Genomic DNA, 16441 nt, shown 5'->3' with positions numbered 1-16441 from the left:
AATTACCTATCTTTTTATAAAATTTATGGCCGACGATGATCTTTTAAACCGTATTGAATAGGGATGCACCGATCCACTTTTTTTCAGTTTCGATCCGATTCTGGTAAATATGTGCCGATACCGATACTGATTCCGAGGTATATATATATATATATATATGTATATATATATATATGTTTATATATATATCTTTATATATATATATATATATATTTTTTTACAATTATTATTGTTGTTTGTATAATGTGTGAAGTTACATGAGGCTGTAGTAAACCACCCAGCTCCTCTTTTTCAAAAGCAAAAGAAATACAAAAACTAGGATGGCCGTCTAAGGCGGCAGATCCACGCCTAAGCAGCGCCACCGAGGAACTCACGCTACCATCAATTACTATGGTGTTCAAAATTTGAAGTCTGAGAAAAACCGAAAGGGTGCACGGGTCATCACCAAAATCTAATCGATTCTTCCCTGTCACCATCCCAACATTCCCTGAAAGTTTAGTGAAGATCCGACTTTCCGTTCTCAAGTTATCTTGTACACATACAAACAAACAAAGATACAGAACCCTTTACATAACCCCCTGCCGATTTCATCAACATGGGTAATGAATTGAATTCAAATGTATTACAAACAAATTTATTTGAACTACTACTAAAAAATAAATATCAGCATTATTCAAAAAACAACAACTGAGTAAAAGTTACAAATCCCTGTCTATACTGTCTTTAATGAACCTCCCGCCACTAGAGACCGCTGTAGCTTCAGTTAATGGCTGCAGCCTTCCTCTCTGATCCTTCAGCGGACATAAACGAGAAGGACAGCAGTGGCGAACAGCTAAGAGCTAACCTGTAAACATACAGTAGGAAGACCGCGGTATGACAGTTTTCCAAAGTAGTAAATGGAAATAAAGTGGTATGTGGGCTGTCGAGGGTTAAGCTCATGTATGACTACTCACCCGAAGTGAAAAGAAGCCAAATATCAAAGCACGATATTAATCTGCAAAGAGGAACGAAGGCGCTAGCAGTTATCAGGCTAACGTCACACCCACTCTTTACCCACTCTTTGTGTTCTCTCATCTTTAGACTAGTTTTGACTATTCTAAATATAGATTTATGTTTAATCTACTAGGTAATTATACCACTAAGAACATCCCCAACTAATACTAGCTCAGTTACACACAGACTGTCTCGTGTTTGACTGCGGTGCGTTCATGGTCTACCGCAAAGTGTAGTGATCGGCACCGTCAGTCAGATATCTGATCTATTAATTCCATCCATATCGGACCCGATACCGATATTGGATCGGATTGGATCGGTCCCTTCCCTAGTATTGAACCTCCCGTCACTAGAGGCCACTGTAACTTCAGTTAATGGCCACTGCCTTCCTGTCTGAGCTTTCCCCCAGCACTACAACAGACATTAATATGAGAACCTTAGCAGGTATGACAGTTTTTAAGTGGTAAATGTGTAAATGTAAATAAAGTGGAATGTAGGCTGTTGAGGGTTGAACTCATGTGTAACTACTCAAAGTGAAAAGCGGCCACATATCAAAGCATGATATTAATCTGTAAAGAGGAACAAAGGCTGGTGGAGCTAGCTGCTCATGTTAGCCATGCTGTACAGAGTACATCAGGCTCACATCGTACCTGCTGACACAATCACCCTGTGAGGAATCTGACTGTTTTCTACATATTTCCTCCTCTGAGGACCAGTCTGTTAAACACAATTTAAATTAGCCTTTAGCTGAATGGGGAAATAGATGCCTGGGAACATCCCTAGTATTTACTGAACAGAAAACCAACGTTTTGTTTTTATTTATAGATTTCTCAAAATGAGAGAGAAATGCGCTTGAGGCTGGCCACACATCACACAACTTAAGGCCTGATTCTAGGCCAGATTTGTCGCCCCTGAGTGGAGGCTCATCAAATAATTTTTCTGACTAATCCCAAAGTGTGTGGTGTCAACACAAGTGTTTTACTGCTTCAAACTGCGTCATAGCCTCCCAGACCTTGAATCGCAAATATGAAACACAATGACAGCAAGCAGCTTGAGTAGCTCCACCAGCCAAATGTTTCATACTATCAACACTCACAAACATTAACACGGATTTACTTCATTCCAGCCAGAATTCCTGATTCATTTCTTTGTTTTATGATTTTTACTGCTGCTGTAAAGCATGCCAGGACAGCCTGTGGTAAAGGGACGGCAAGACAATATCGCTAGTCATCCATGTTGATTCTTACTCTAAAGCCACGTTAGATCATGAAAGGTTCTGTGAAATCCTCTATGTTGGGAATCTTCACTGAGAGGTCATTGGTGAGGTTGGTAGGTGTGTGGTCTCTAGTGGTGTGATCATCTAGCTTAGTCTTCTAGTGTGTGCGCCCAGAGGATTATAGAATGAAAAATCTTTTAAAAGTGCCCTAAAGTCTTTGGTCTACTGTGTTTTTAAGATTTTTGTAAGATTTGAAATGCATTTAGTGCATGGCAAGCCGAAAAGTGCAGAAGCAGTTATCAATGCTGTCCATTATTTTCATTCATGTCATCGCAAATACTGTCAGTGTCAGGTGGTATTTGATAGAAAACTGCAAAAACCCCAGAGTGTATACCAAAAATTTTAAAAAATTTTGATATTTTTGTATTTAAAAATTCCCAAGCTTTACAAAACCGCTCTCTAGTCATATTTCAGCCAGAAGTTGCCAGAATGTTTTCATAAATAAGAACAATAAATTAACAAAAATTTGGACCCCCATCTTTTTTGTGTCACCACGGTTTTGAAATACGCATCAATATCATTTTATTTTTATTAGTGTTGTATTAGAGTATTGTGGTAACCCTAAATGTTAAAGACACTGCTTTGCCAACAGGTGCCCAGAATTAAACTTCCTCACAGTAGCTTTAATCAGCACATTTCTTCCTCCTCAAATTTTCGTGTGTAGCTCTTTATGCAGTTACATGATTCTGTTCATGTCATGAACCCATAGTAGTAGCCCCATTTCAGAAAAAAACATAAAAGTGACAAGTGTGTTACTGATAAATAAAATATATGTTCTTTTGCCAACCACTGCATAACCCACAACACAAAACAAACAGCTGATATAACATCTGGGTCATACATGACTGTGTGGTAAACTTCCTCTCCTGCCCATCCCTTACACTCCAGCCCCAGGCATCCTAGTCTTGCCCAATCCTCTCCCCTGGCATGGCCCTGCCCAGCCCACCTTCTCTGTCCGAGCAGCATATATTAGGAGCAGCCAGTCCTGCATGGATATCACACATCTTTCTGCACTGAAACAGAGAGTGAAACCAGCTACACAACATTTAAGAGACGTCACAAAGAAGAGGTCCACCGCTACAGATACCTGGTGAGTTCTCAATTTATTTTTATTTCTTAATTTGAATTATATTTTTCTTGTGTGATTTTGAACAACTTTTCAATTATATTATTATTTCTTGCTATGAATTATAAATACTGTATTTCATATAAATGAATGTTGTTGGATAGTTAAATACTATTCTCACATTTAACCTGTGACAGCGTCTTGTTAGCTGAGCATAAATGACTGTGTTTTTGTTTGTGGTTTCCCTCCTTTGCAGACAGGAACCAATCAGAGATGAAGCTCCTTGTAGTCATCCTCGTCATCGTCTGTCTTACAACAGCCTCTGCTTGGCCGGTAAGCTAACTGCAAAGCTCTTCACTTATCACTCTTCTCTCTTTCTCTCAGTGACTGAGCTTCACTTTCCTCATGTAGTGTTTTGTTGCCACCATTCTCAAAGCTTAAGCTACAGCCTTTCATTTTATTAAACAGCTGTTTTGTTTTCAGTTGAACAGAGCTGCTTTTTTCAATTTTGATGCCCAAGTTTAAATTTGTCCCTAGCAGAGTACAGATTTCATACGGTTTTTAACTGTTAATATCTTTTCCTTTATTATTTCAGACATTTTAAGAATGTTACTCTAGCGCCACCTTAATATCTGAAGTACTTTTATTCAAGACTCTAAAATTGCAAAATCATTGTCTCAGAGTTTATTTAATCCAAAAGAAACCAAGTTAATTTTTAACATTTACCCCAGTCCCAACCTGTGAACAGGTACTGTGGGCCAGAGGAGGTCATTTACAATAACTGATAGTCATAGAAATGTAAAAAAGATAATAAAATACTTGATTACGCATTTTTATTTAAAACCTCTAAAATAAAACACAGCCAGAAGTTAAAACTCACGTCACCTTTTTATCATTGATTTTGTCTGATGTATTCCATCAGTGTCATGGTTTAACTGGTGTTGGATCAACTGGTGACACCATTAATCCTTTCAATATGCCACTCATTTCCCATTTTTTAGAATTAATCAGTGTCTTCAGAGACACTGACGATGCTTGGGAAGAGTTTGCTGCACATCAAAGTCTGTTTATCGAGATAAATATTGGAAGAAAAAATGTCATTGACTTTGCAGATGCTTGATCAAAACACTATTAATGGCAGTGACTCATTTATTGTACTCGGTGGCTCATTTCAATGTACACTGTACTGTGTACTCTGTGAAGCACTTCCTGATAAAAAATATTGTCTCTGAAAGCCAAGTGTTTGCATCCAAATTCCCTGATAATAAAACAAAATTCTGATAAACAAAAGTCTCCTGTTTGACAAGACCTTAACTGTGAAAAATGAAGTATTATTTTTACATGGAAAACTATTTAAAAAATGAGAAGTATTGGAGACTTCTCAGTACAAGGCACCGGGGCAAAATTTTCGGATTTTAAGTAGCTGATAAAGTTCTGTTGTTCCAGCTTAAAACTCCACCAACTGATTTGTTTGTACAGCCAATATTTACAGCTAATATACGCTGATTTTTAGAGCCAAAATATGTGTTGTAAATATCAGCAGAAATTTTCATACCTGCTGACACAGATATTTCACTTTGTCAGGTAATATCTGCCGATACCAATACCCTGAAGATAATATCATGCATCCCTAGTAATGAGGGGGGGGTTTAAGGATCTTCACCCTGGACATTTTCAGCCTCCAACGTATATATTTTTTTCAGCATTTTGGTAAATACTTATGCAACACTTTTTATGGAAATTCAGCTATGCACAATAAAAACCACAGAGAAGTAGTTTATCATTTAAGAAAGGATGCCACCTCCTTCATAAGGTTCACATTAACGGTAACGTGCATGTTTGTGCATTTTTTACATGGGCATTTTTAAATGGAGTAGTTTCATGAAAAATACAGATCGCATGACAGTTTTGTATTGCTTTAACCCCCAAATCAAAAAAATAAACTAATGCATGAATAAATAGAGCAAACCTTACATAAAGTTTAAAGATCTCACTAAAATAAGGGGATAATTTGTTTTTGTTGCCTCTAACAAAAGCTTTATTTCAATGAATTTATACACCTTAAAACCCAAGGAAACAGACAGTAACACACTGTACATATTCTGTCTCACTCATCACCTTGCCTCAGTTAGTGATTATTTTGTTGTTTTGTGTTTCAGAAGTTTTGTTTTTGTCACTCTATTTGGCTTATTTGTTAATGTGAGACTTATATTTTACATCATAACCAGCCACAATGCTAAAAATGGATTTAGTATTATGATATCAGAGACAGGGAAAGAGGCACAGATATGAAGGAGTGCATGGTTGCATGCAAATATTTTTGTAGTCTAAAATTATTTTTGAACTCTCTGAGCACTCGCACTTCTCCACTCTCCTCACACTGAGGGGCGGGGATGACACAGACAGATAGGTCCTTGCAACAATGTTGAGTATGCCATGAACTGTCAAGGGAACAAGCAAAACAACAATTAAAATCATAGCCTTTTAGTTTGGGCACAAAATGAAGACAAGATTAAGACACATCTTTGCCAAAGCTCTGTCTAAGATGTGTGTGTAAAATGTAAGACCCTCACTTGTAAAAATTAACACTTTATAAGACTTTTTATGACCTTAAATTTCAAAAGTCCACACACAGTATAAAAATTCTGCCACCAGGGAATTCTCAACCAAAACAATAACAAAAGACACCGAAGCTCAGCTCCATTGCTTATTTCTAGTTTTGAATTAAAGACTCCATCAATGAGAGCAGGGGTTCTCAACTGGTGTAGCTCCACTAAGGTCTCTAGAATGGAAAATAAATATGTTCCAGTTTGGATATTACATGGAACAAAGCATTTAAATGACCCAAGTGAAGGGACAAAAACAAATTTGTCTCCATTTGCCTTTGATAAAATGGCAATTTTTTGCAATTTTCCAGAGATTTTGAGGGTTTTTTGCTACCATGGGAAAAGCAGCTTTGTCATCCTGTGAAAATTAGAAAAATTAGTTGAAATACTGAGAAAAAATGTTGATTTTTACCCATTGCTACAGTAAAAACCCACTGTATGAATGTAAATCCACGAAGGCTTTCAGTACTTGATAGATTTTTGCCACCATTATTTGAGGCAAACATTGCAACCCACTGAAAACAGTTTTGCAACCCACCAGTTGAGAAACACTGCCATACAGCATTTTGATTGAACAGTAAATCTTTACTTTAACTTTATAGCTGAATTTCAGATAATGAGGGGAAATAATAAAGTTTTGGCAAATAAAAACGAAATCCATTCCCAAAACAAATATGGTGTTTTTTTTTTTGTTTTGTTTATTTTTTTGTTGTTGTTTTTTTTTTTTTGTGCAGTGAGAAAAATTTGTCTGGTCAATTATTTGTGATGCAGGAATGTCTAATATAAGATTAATTTCAGATAATACTGCATTGGAAAATTAGAGCTAAATTATATTTCAGAGCCTAATAGCTTTTCAATTGATGTATTCTCTCCACAGCATCAAAAGGGCAAAGATTCCTGGAGGGACAAGCGTATCAGGGATCGCAGACTGGAAGAGATGAAGGAAAAGGTTTTGAGGTGGTTGTGTCGGGACTCATCCAGCCAAGAGGGCTCTTCAGATCAGTCACCGGAATCAAGTGAATCTGATGAAGATTCATCTGAGGAAAATTCAGTCACGACCACCACCACCACCACCACGACTACAAGAGGCCCGACCACCGTGTCCACAACAACAGCAACCACAAAACAGACAACAGTGTCAACCCTGGCAACAACACCTAGCAGTGCAACCCAAAATAGTACACAGGCGCCACCAACTGCAGCTCCTATCACAGACAACAGAGGAGACAACTGATTCCTGTTGAGAGATTACAACTATTCACACTCTTATTTGATGATATACCTGTCTGGGTTCAATAGCAAGAGTTAAATACAACGGGCATCATGATTTTAGGGAGTAAATCATTAAAACTATCATAACTACTGATAGTGATTGAAGCCAAAGAATGTAAAGATCAATTAGAATATCCATCCAAAAAAATGTAACCAAAAGATGTGCTGAAGCTCTGTGACTTAAGATGACAATCACTAGGCACTCAATTTTAAAAATACAAAAACTGGTTTTTAAATTCTAGTTTCATCCAATTTTTTTTGCAAGTATTTCTGCAAAAATTGAAGACTTATGTACAAAGATCCAAAATGTGTCTTGCTAGAAGGGAGAAAAAAAAGGCTTTTTAAAACGTTCTGATGATGAGTCTACAATGGCTACACCAGGTATACAAGCTGCAGCCAAATTTTCAGATTAAAAGAAAGGCATTAAACATGCTTGTACAAATGGATTTTAAATGCCCATTCAAATGTATTATCAGAAATAATGTGATTGTTTTTTTTTTCCCTTGATGATCATATGAGGAGTCTCAGCCATCTGTTTGAAGACCAAACCACTGAGTACTTTCTTATGTTTATTTAGTATGAACTGATCAGGAAAGAACACAAGATATCTTTGTGGAATGTGCCAAATCCAGTATTTACATAGATAGGCCTTTTGAAGTATTCTTCTTTACTTTTTAAACATTTTATGAAGGATCCCCTACAGTTTAAGCTTCTTATTGTAAAGTAGATAGCAGAACAGTGTCCCTGAAGTTTATGAATTATGCACTGAAATTTTACCCCACAGCAGTGTGAGCACACACTTTAAAGGGTGTGTCCTGTTTTTCCTGTTAGCTCTTGTCTTTTGTCAGCACATGCTGAGTAACAACACCCCAGTTATCACCAGTGGGTTGCCTTAATTATGGGCTGTGAATTCTTCTTTTCCAAAATTAAATATGGTTAAGGGGCTGAAGGAAATATTTTAATGGTTATGGTTTGTTTCTTTTTAAACAAGTGATTGCTTTATTTCTGGATTTAAAGTCTGTCTAAATGTGACAATTTCACCACTGTTCTTTCTTCTACAAAAAATAAAGTATATTACACGCATCTCACCTATCATCTCACCTGCCATCATTTTAACAGAGCATTTACAACACAGAGAGTAGAAGCTTTTTCCCAAATTCATTACAGTGGCAGTGGCCTAAAATAGCCTGATTACATATTTCATGTAAGACGGTACCATGTAAGCACATTTTATTAATGAAAAACATTGTGAGACATGGCAATATTCAGAGCATGTTGATGACAGTAGAATTTACTGTAAAACAACCAGGTTATGCCGTAATATCAGCGTGGATATTGCAAACAGCTCTGTCTTGCCTTTGGCTGATTGTAAGACCTTCCTGGGAAATGTGCTTTGACGTCATCAGTGAAGGCTGCATGACAAGTAATTTCATCATCATAGTATGAGCTTTCGTTATAACACATAGCAAAAGTCTGAAATTATTTCAGTGAAAATGCCAAATTTTCATGTAAATAAGCACTGCTCCCTCACTCAGCGTGTGTACATTTTTTATACTCACGCTACTTTCATGCAGTCAGATGAATTTCAGCTACCCTCGGCAATGCTTCCAAATTTACAGGTTAAGGTATTTGATTCATTTTGGATTTGTGAGAAACATATTGCATATAGATCCAGTTAAAGCTATTACAGATTCTTATTGTTGTTTAATTACAAGCACTTCATACCATTATCACAATACTGAAAAATAATATTACTCATCACATTTTTTGACTTATACTGCAATCTTTGAAACTTTGATAGATAGTTTATTTATTGTTTGGATACTTGGATATTTTCTTACTTCGTGTTTTGTTTTGTATAGTTTTGTACACTGTGTCTTTTCAGAGGGCAGCACAGCGGTGCAGGGGTTAGAGCTGTTGACACACAGCAAGAGGTTCCAGACATGCTTGTTAGGTTAATTGGTGACTCTAAATTGACCGTAGGTGTGAGTGTCTCTGTATGTCAGCCCTGAAACTGACCTGCATACAGTCCATGACCCCAAAAGGGGCAAGAGGATCTGGCTGCAGACTTCGAGCAGACCTCTACACTAGGGCAATGACGTATATTACCTGAGCTGAAATTGCAAGACTTGGTAGTATTTCAGTCTTTTTTGTTCATAAAACTGTGCTGTTGTGTAAAATAGCCATGGCATTGTCCAAAACCACACACTCATTCCCTACTCCCTATCCACTATATAGTGAGCAGCATATAGTGGACTATATAGTGGACTAAACTGCAAAACACAAAAATGATTTCGGATGCTACTCTAGCTGCAGGAAATGATGTCATCGCAATTAAAACGTTCATTATAAACGGCTAGATTTGATATTTATTCAAATCCCCCTAGTTATTTTTGTTGCCTTGTCTATTTTTTGTTATCCAGTTGAATTATTTCCAGTGTCTGTATTTTCTCATTGAGATTTTGTATTTTTCAATAACTGCAGTTAAGTTTAAAAAAACGGCTCGTAGATTTCCATGACAACGGCTGAGGATTGAAATTAACAGTAGAAATTCACTGAAAACTGAAACTGAATGCAACATATTTTCACAAAAAAATAAAAATACTAATTGATATTTTTTTGTGTCTCTTTACTGGTAAAATGATAAATGGTAAATTATCACTTATTTTTGCATAAAGATGATGGTATCATGTCTTGCAATCCTTATAGGGGAAAAAACTTACTCTGTTTTGAATCCTTAACATTGTCTTACAGATTAAATAGGTTGGTTAAAACCAACAAACAAAAAAGGCTTTAAAAAAGTTTTTATATGTGTTCCTGTGCTCCTCTCGTTCGTCCGTCATGTTTGAGAGCAGCAACTGTCATCGCCCCAGTGTAGAGGTCTGCTGCTGAGCGCCCCACCAAAGAGGTCTGCTCAAGGTCTGCAGCCAGATGCCTGTCAAAACGGGACAAGAGGTGTAGATAATGGATGGATGGATGCCTTTTCTGATCTTTTCCCTGTCTCACATATTAACCTGCTCTGATTACCCTTACCTGTGTTGTGTTATCCCCTGATTGTGTATCCCTAGTGCGCCATTCTTCATGTTCCTAGTTCTCAGCATTATTTTTGATCTGATTCCTCATGTATGCCTTTTAACTATTTTTCGACTCTGCCTTCTGCAAGATGTCTTTTGGATTTTTTTTGCAGTCCGTTTTCATTTATCAACGCTCTTGGACTGATTAAATGTTCTGCCTTTTTTGGATGCTGCCTCTGAGCTTTGCTTTTGGGTCCATTGTTTTCACATTATGTCAGACCTATAAGTCCTATCATTCAAATGTAGATTTCCGTTTTTTTTTTTAGCCGACTGAGAGTTGCTGTATCAAAGTCCTCATTCATTTTTATTTTATATAGCACAGAAAGAAGAGAATGAAAGAAAGTCATCTCAGCATCACTATTTAAAAATATAATTTAGCCAATCACAAAATTATCATGTTTGATATACAAATTTGCTTTTTTGAGGTTAAGTGAGATGTGTGAACAGTGTCAAAACAAAATGTATTCACTTTTTTGTCATCATACTACAGTTGTTAATCTTGTGTAGACACAGTACTCAGAAAGTAAAAGATTATAGTTTGTCTGTGGCCTGCAGAAATAAAATCCTGGGTCTATCTTTCACTCTGTGACACATGCACTACAAGAAAAAATAGATCATCATGAGACTAGGTGCTTGTTTTCTGTTGAATGGGGTAGACATACATGATGATGCAAAATAGAGCAGTTCATTAAGGGCGCAAACTCTAGTTATGACTGTCTGGACTGATACTGAGATCAAGATCATTAAACACATATATTTAGTGATTGTAACATATCTGCATCTCTGCATGAATTTCAAATTATTAAATGAATCTTTTGGCACCTTGCGGGGTAGACACAACCATCAGACAACATCTGCAAAATATTTTGCATTGCTTCAGGTCTGACACCTCAAAACCAAAGGGGCTCCATGTAACTGAGACCCTTTTGTTTGTTTTTTTTTAGCCATCAGCTGCTTTTTCTGTTAGTATGCAGCACATTAATCATTTGATCTTGTTTTCATGATCACCAAAAGCTAAAATCATAGTTTAAAATCAAACTTGATTTATTGCCCAGCACTAACATGAACGTTAAGTTCCTCATTACTTATTTATTTCAGCAAGGTTTGGAATTTCAGCTTCAGTACTTTATATAGCAGGTGACCAAGACAGGCAAGAGGCAGCCTGTCCTGCACAATTAAACATCTCAAGTACATTTAAACATATGTAGCTCAGACACGGTTCACAAATACTTTTTCCCAAGTGTGTTAGCTTTTTATGATAAAATCCTAGTACCTTTTAGTCCTAAAAGTTATGTACTACTTAAAATACAACTCTTTCAATTAATTTACCATAACTCAGTCTTCAAATAAAAACATATTTTTGTGTTTCAAAACCAACCAAATGTACCACAGGCTTTGGTAAAAAATCACTGCAAAAACTCAGCCCCATCTAGTGGTGAAAGTCACATACAGCAATCCATTATATATGAATTTGGACTTGGATATTCTAGTCCATGTTTAGACCTGGTAAATTTTCACATAGTCAAATAAACTTTGGACCTGGTGCACAACACCAGTTACAATTACTCAGTTGTATAAAATCCTTACCTTAATCAATCTAATACATTTGGGAGGAAGAGTAACTCAGCAGTGAGGATGCCTTGTCACTGCCAGTAAGTCGTTACTTTCACTCTTGCTTCTGAGTGAGAGCACAGCCCAGCAGCCAGGTCCCAACATCTGGTGGAAAGCCGGAAACCAGAATATGTAGTCTGTTATTGCAGCAGATGACTGTCAATGGTTTTAAAATGACATGTTCCAAAATCACATATGGAGGCAAAGATGTCATCATACACTTATGTGGCATGCAAAACAGGCCTGAAAAACACAGCATGCATACTCATGCACACTAGATGAATTTGATTTATTCAATCTGACAAAAAAGTTGAAACTTGGGATAATTTATTCCCTTCTCAAATGTACATTATATTCTTTACCCAGGGAATAGCAGCACTGCAGTGGTTTTAGTCAGCAACACCAGATGACTTTAAGTTACCAAAAAGACTCTAGCATTGAACAACAGACATCCTATAAGCTTCAATAGGAGATGCCTGTTTGAATAATTCCATCCTAACTGATCCGGGATAAAACCATAACTGCTAGATCATAATTTATAACACTTCTGCATGATGCAAAATACATGAGATATGACACATTTGAAGACACAGATCATTTCGACTAGGGCTGAATGATTTTGAAAAATAATCTGATTGCAATTTTTTAATCCAATATTGTGATTGCAATTTGATATGTGATTATTCCTTAACTCTCCTTCATTCCTAAACAAGGGCTGAAAAAAATCTTTTAAAATATCTAATTCTGATGATTTGGACTCATACTGCAAATTGGATATAGTTGTTAATTAAAAAAAACACACAAAATTTAAGGTAAGATTTTTTACAGACTATTCTAAAAAAAATATGGCACTTCAATGAATGCATGATATGTCATGCATATAATCTCTTCTGCAAAAAAATAAATAAACAAAACTGCTATTTTGACACAAATTTCAGGTCAAAGATATATTGCACCTTCCACAATTTGAACAGTGCTGCAGGCCATACTGCGATTTAATCTAATTTTCAATTTATTGCCCAGCCCTAATTTCAACGGAATAGTTTTAAGGGTTTACTTACAAACTCTCCACCCACTGAGGATAATACAAAAAAGCAAACTGTGGTAGGCACATTTATGTCGTCAACCTTGTTTTTCTTTGACTAATCTTGATGGTTTGAACTTCAAAAAGGGTTTTTAAAGACAGGATTTATGGGTTTTCATGCCTCATATCCTGCTGCGGGATTACACAGCTCCCACAATTGCTCATGGATAAATACTGTAAACACAATTAAGGTTTTATATCATTATGACTGAAGCAATCTGAGTTTAAGTAAAGCTTCAGGCACATTCCCTATGCTGGTAAAGCCCTAAGGCATGATTCAGAGCCAAACTTTGCTGGATTTGGGTATCTGTCACCAACTAAAACCCTTTGAGAGAGTGTTGTTTAAAAGTCTAAACCACAGTTTTATCAAGAGACCTTTGCACAATTTAGGTATTTGACCCTCACTTTTATTGCTTAATTTTACCACTTTTTGCATAATTTTATCAATAGTTGTCATATATTGTGTCTTAAGAGGGCTAGTGCCTCTGTCATCAATGTTTGTTGTCATAAAAATAAGATCAGAACAAACAGTAGTTTTTAAGAGACTGTTTTTTATACAACTTTAGGTGTTTAATTCTCACCTTTATTTCTGGGTGTAGAATATTATTTCCATGATATCAAAATCAGCAGATATAAGCTTAAAGAGTTCAACAAATAAGAACATTTCTTACAATCAATATATCAGCTGTAAATATCGACCTATATCAGCTTTAGATATGAACTGTACGAAAAAACCTTTGTGGAGTTTTGGGGTGGACCAGCAGACCTACAATGCATTCAGAAAGTAATCAGACCCCCTTACTTTTTCAGTGTTGTTATAAAGAGCTTGATTCTACAGTCACAATTTTTCCCCCTCAGTAATCTATACAAAGTACTCCAACATGACAAAGTCAAAACAGAATTTTAAAAATGTCTGCAAATCTATGAAAAATTAAAAAAAAAATATCATCGACATGACTATTCAGGTCCTTTGCAACAACACTTGAAATTTAGCTCAGGTTTCTACTCCTTGATTGGAGTCCACCTGTGGTAAATTGATATCAGAGCAAAGCCCGAGTCATGATGTCAAAGGAACTGCCAACTTCAGCGCAGCACAACATTTTTTGTAGCCTTAGCCAGATCTGTGCCTTGCAACAATCTCATCTCTGAGCTCTGCAGGCAGTCCCTTCGACCTCATGGCTTAGATTTGCTCTGATATGCATTGTATGCCGTGCCTTTCCGAATCATGTCCAGTCAGTTTTAAATACAACAGGTGGACTCCAATCAAGGTGTAGAAATACCTCCCACATTATGTACGAGTCCTATGATATCAAATATTAATATCAATATTGTTATTGGCTTGTATAAATTTGTATACTGGCATCCCAGATCATCAAAAAATGAATATCCCTCCTTTAATTGTGCAATTTTCTCTTTTTTCTCTCATTCTTATATCATTTCTTGCCATGTTTGTGTGTCTTAAAAAGAATATTGCCTATATCAATAATAAAATCCCTATTTTCAACTAACAAATCTGTTCATTTTAAGTTAGGAGAGATGTATGAACAGTGTTAAAACAAAAACTAAAAATAATTCAACTTCTATAATCACATATATTTGAACTCTGTATAAAACGTGTAATTTTTAGGTGAAAAACTTAAACTTCAAAACTTGAAATATTCTATGTAATCTCAATTGTAAATTTTCCCCTCTATATGTTGAATATTTCCGAATTTATTGACACTTTTTCTTGAGTTCTTACCCCTGTTTTTCATGCTTCTTTCGCACTGGTTCGTTGCTAAAACATAGCATATCCTAAAAACCTCTTAAAAATGACCATACACAAGAGAGAAACCAGTTTAACCACATAAATACTACTCACTTACTTGATGATAGAGCTCATTCTTCTTTCCCCATAGGGGGGAAGGGCTCCGTATCCTGGTTAAAGTATGTTTTGGGTGACTATTGTTTGTACTATTGTTGAGTTGTTAGCATGTCTTCTCTCACATTACAGTTAGCCAACCGGGGAGCTAACCTGCTAATATCGCTAGCTACACTGTAAAACAAGCTAGCTAGTCTCTTCAGTTATAGCAGTAAGGATTCAATAAAGAATATCACAATTTCTATTTTTTCTTGTTTCTTCAGACAAACATTTGAACGTTTGCAACTTCTCATATAAAGTCAGGACAACTATAATTGAATGAGTGCAACTGTTTGACTTATAATTGGTAATAATTTTATGACGCAGTAAGGGCAGGTGAGACCGAGGATATTACCCAGCTGGTAAAAGGAAAAGACCCCATCTCTGAGGTGAGTTTGTATAAGATGTTATTAAGGCATCAAATGTTAACACATACATGAAAGATATCACACTAACTCGTATTTCACTGAGAAAACAAAACACTTAAATCTATATTTCTCATAAGGTAAATGAGGGGAGCCCTATTGGAAATGGTTAATTCCCAGTGGTGGTATGTGTGGACAATTTTAACATTTTCTTAACAGTTTTTGAGCTAAACTATAAATGTGGGATGGATTTTGTAAAATATGATAAATTTTTAGGTTGAATTTTTTAAAGCTACTAAGGAAATTAGCCAACATTGAGTAATGTATCCTCTAACTTTGCTTTTAGCTCAGAAGTGAACAGGATGTGTTTGTGGTGAGGATTTGCTGGCTGCCAACAGTGAGGTTTCCTGTGCTACCTTGGTTGGAGGATAATGATGAAGATTAGGAGGATGAAGAGTCCCGTCTGAACAAGCTAGTAAAGTAAGTGAACATGGTTAGGAAGGAAAATATCTTGTGCCTTGGGCTAGTGGTGGCTAGCTGGCATTGACAGTGCTTGGGATTGCCTTTTCTCCCTGTGATTAACATGCTCTCAACGGCCACTTAATTAGATACACCTGCTTATTGGAAATGCATTTAGGCATGTAGACATGGTCAAGATGACTTGCTGAAGTTCAAAGTAAAAGGAGATTTAAGTGATTTTGAATATGACATGGTTGTTGTTGCTGGATGTGCTGGTCTGAGTGTTTTAGAAACTGCTGATCTACTGGGATTTCCTCTCACAACCATCTGGTTTAGAGGGGATGATCAGCTGCAACATTGAGATGGTAGGGGTCAGAATTGGCGCAAACAACATCAAAACATCAATCCACCTTGTCCTGTATCAACGGTTTAAGCTGCTGGTGGTGTTGTAATGGTGTGGGGGATATTTTCTTGGCACACTTTGGGCCTCTTAGTGCATCATTTAAACACCACCGCCTACCTAAATATTGTCGCTGATGTGTCCATTACATGTCCATGCCTTTATGACCACGGTGTACCCATCTTCTGATGGCTACTCTCAGCAGGATAATGCACCATGTCACAAAGCTCAAATCATCTCAAACTGGTTTCTTGAACATGGCAGTGAGTTCATTGTACTCCAGTGGCCTCCACAGTCACCAGATCTCAATCCTATAGAGCACCTTTGGGATGAGG

The 16441-nt window shown here is 36.6% G+C and overlaps 1 protein-coding gene and 1 long non-coding RNA gene across 2 annotated transcripts; one reads left to right on the top strand and one right to left on the bottom strand.

Moving 5' to 3' along the window:
* The first annotated feature begins 3239 nt into the window (after positions 1-3239).
* On the top strand, positions 3240-8296 carry LOC121525078 (integumentary mucin C.1-like). Its single transcript, XM_041810852.1, has 3 exons — positions 3240-3359; positions 3592-3668; positions 6819-8296. Exons 2-3 carry the CDS (start codon positions 3609-3611, stop codon positions 7173-7175), a joined length of 417 nt encoding a protein of 138 aa, XP_041666786.1. The 5' UTR covers positions 3240-3359; positions 3592-3608; the 3' UTR covers positions 7176-8296.
* Positions 5404-15158, bottom strand: LOC121525079. Its single transcript, XR_005993190.1, has 3 exons — positions 14848-15158; positions 11875-12003; positions 5404-5776 (listed from the first exon to the last, which is right to left on the bottom strand). It is a non-coding gene; the product is annotated as an uncharacterized LOC121525079 (long non-coding RNA).
* Between the last annotated feature and the right edge of the window lie 1283 nt (positions 15159-16441).

This window comes from Cheilinus undulatus, linkage group 17 (assembly GCF_018320785.1).
Source record: "Cheilinus undulatus linkage group 17, ASM1832078v1, whole genome shotgun sequence".
Classification (NCBI taxonomy): Eukaryota; Metazoa; Chordata; class Actinopteri; order Labriformes; family Labridae; genus Cheilinus; species Cheilinus undulatus.
The sequence above is the reverse complement of the archived record's forward strand: the minus strand, read 5'-3'. Positions and strand labels throughout refer to the sequence as shown.

Bases quoted from the DNA above. Each gene is read 5' to 3' on its own strand.
- LOC121525078 (XM_041810852.1), top strand. From the start codon at position 3,609: ATGAAGCTCCTTGTAGTCATCCTCGTCATCGTCTGTCTTACAACAGCC. The intron at 3,669-6,818 runs GTAAGCTAACTG...TTCTCTCCACAG, and splicing joins CAACAGCCTCTGCTTGGCCG to CATCAAAAGGGCAAAGATTC.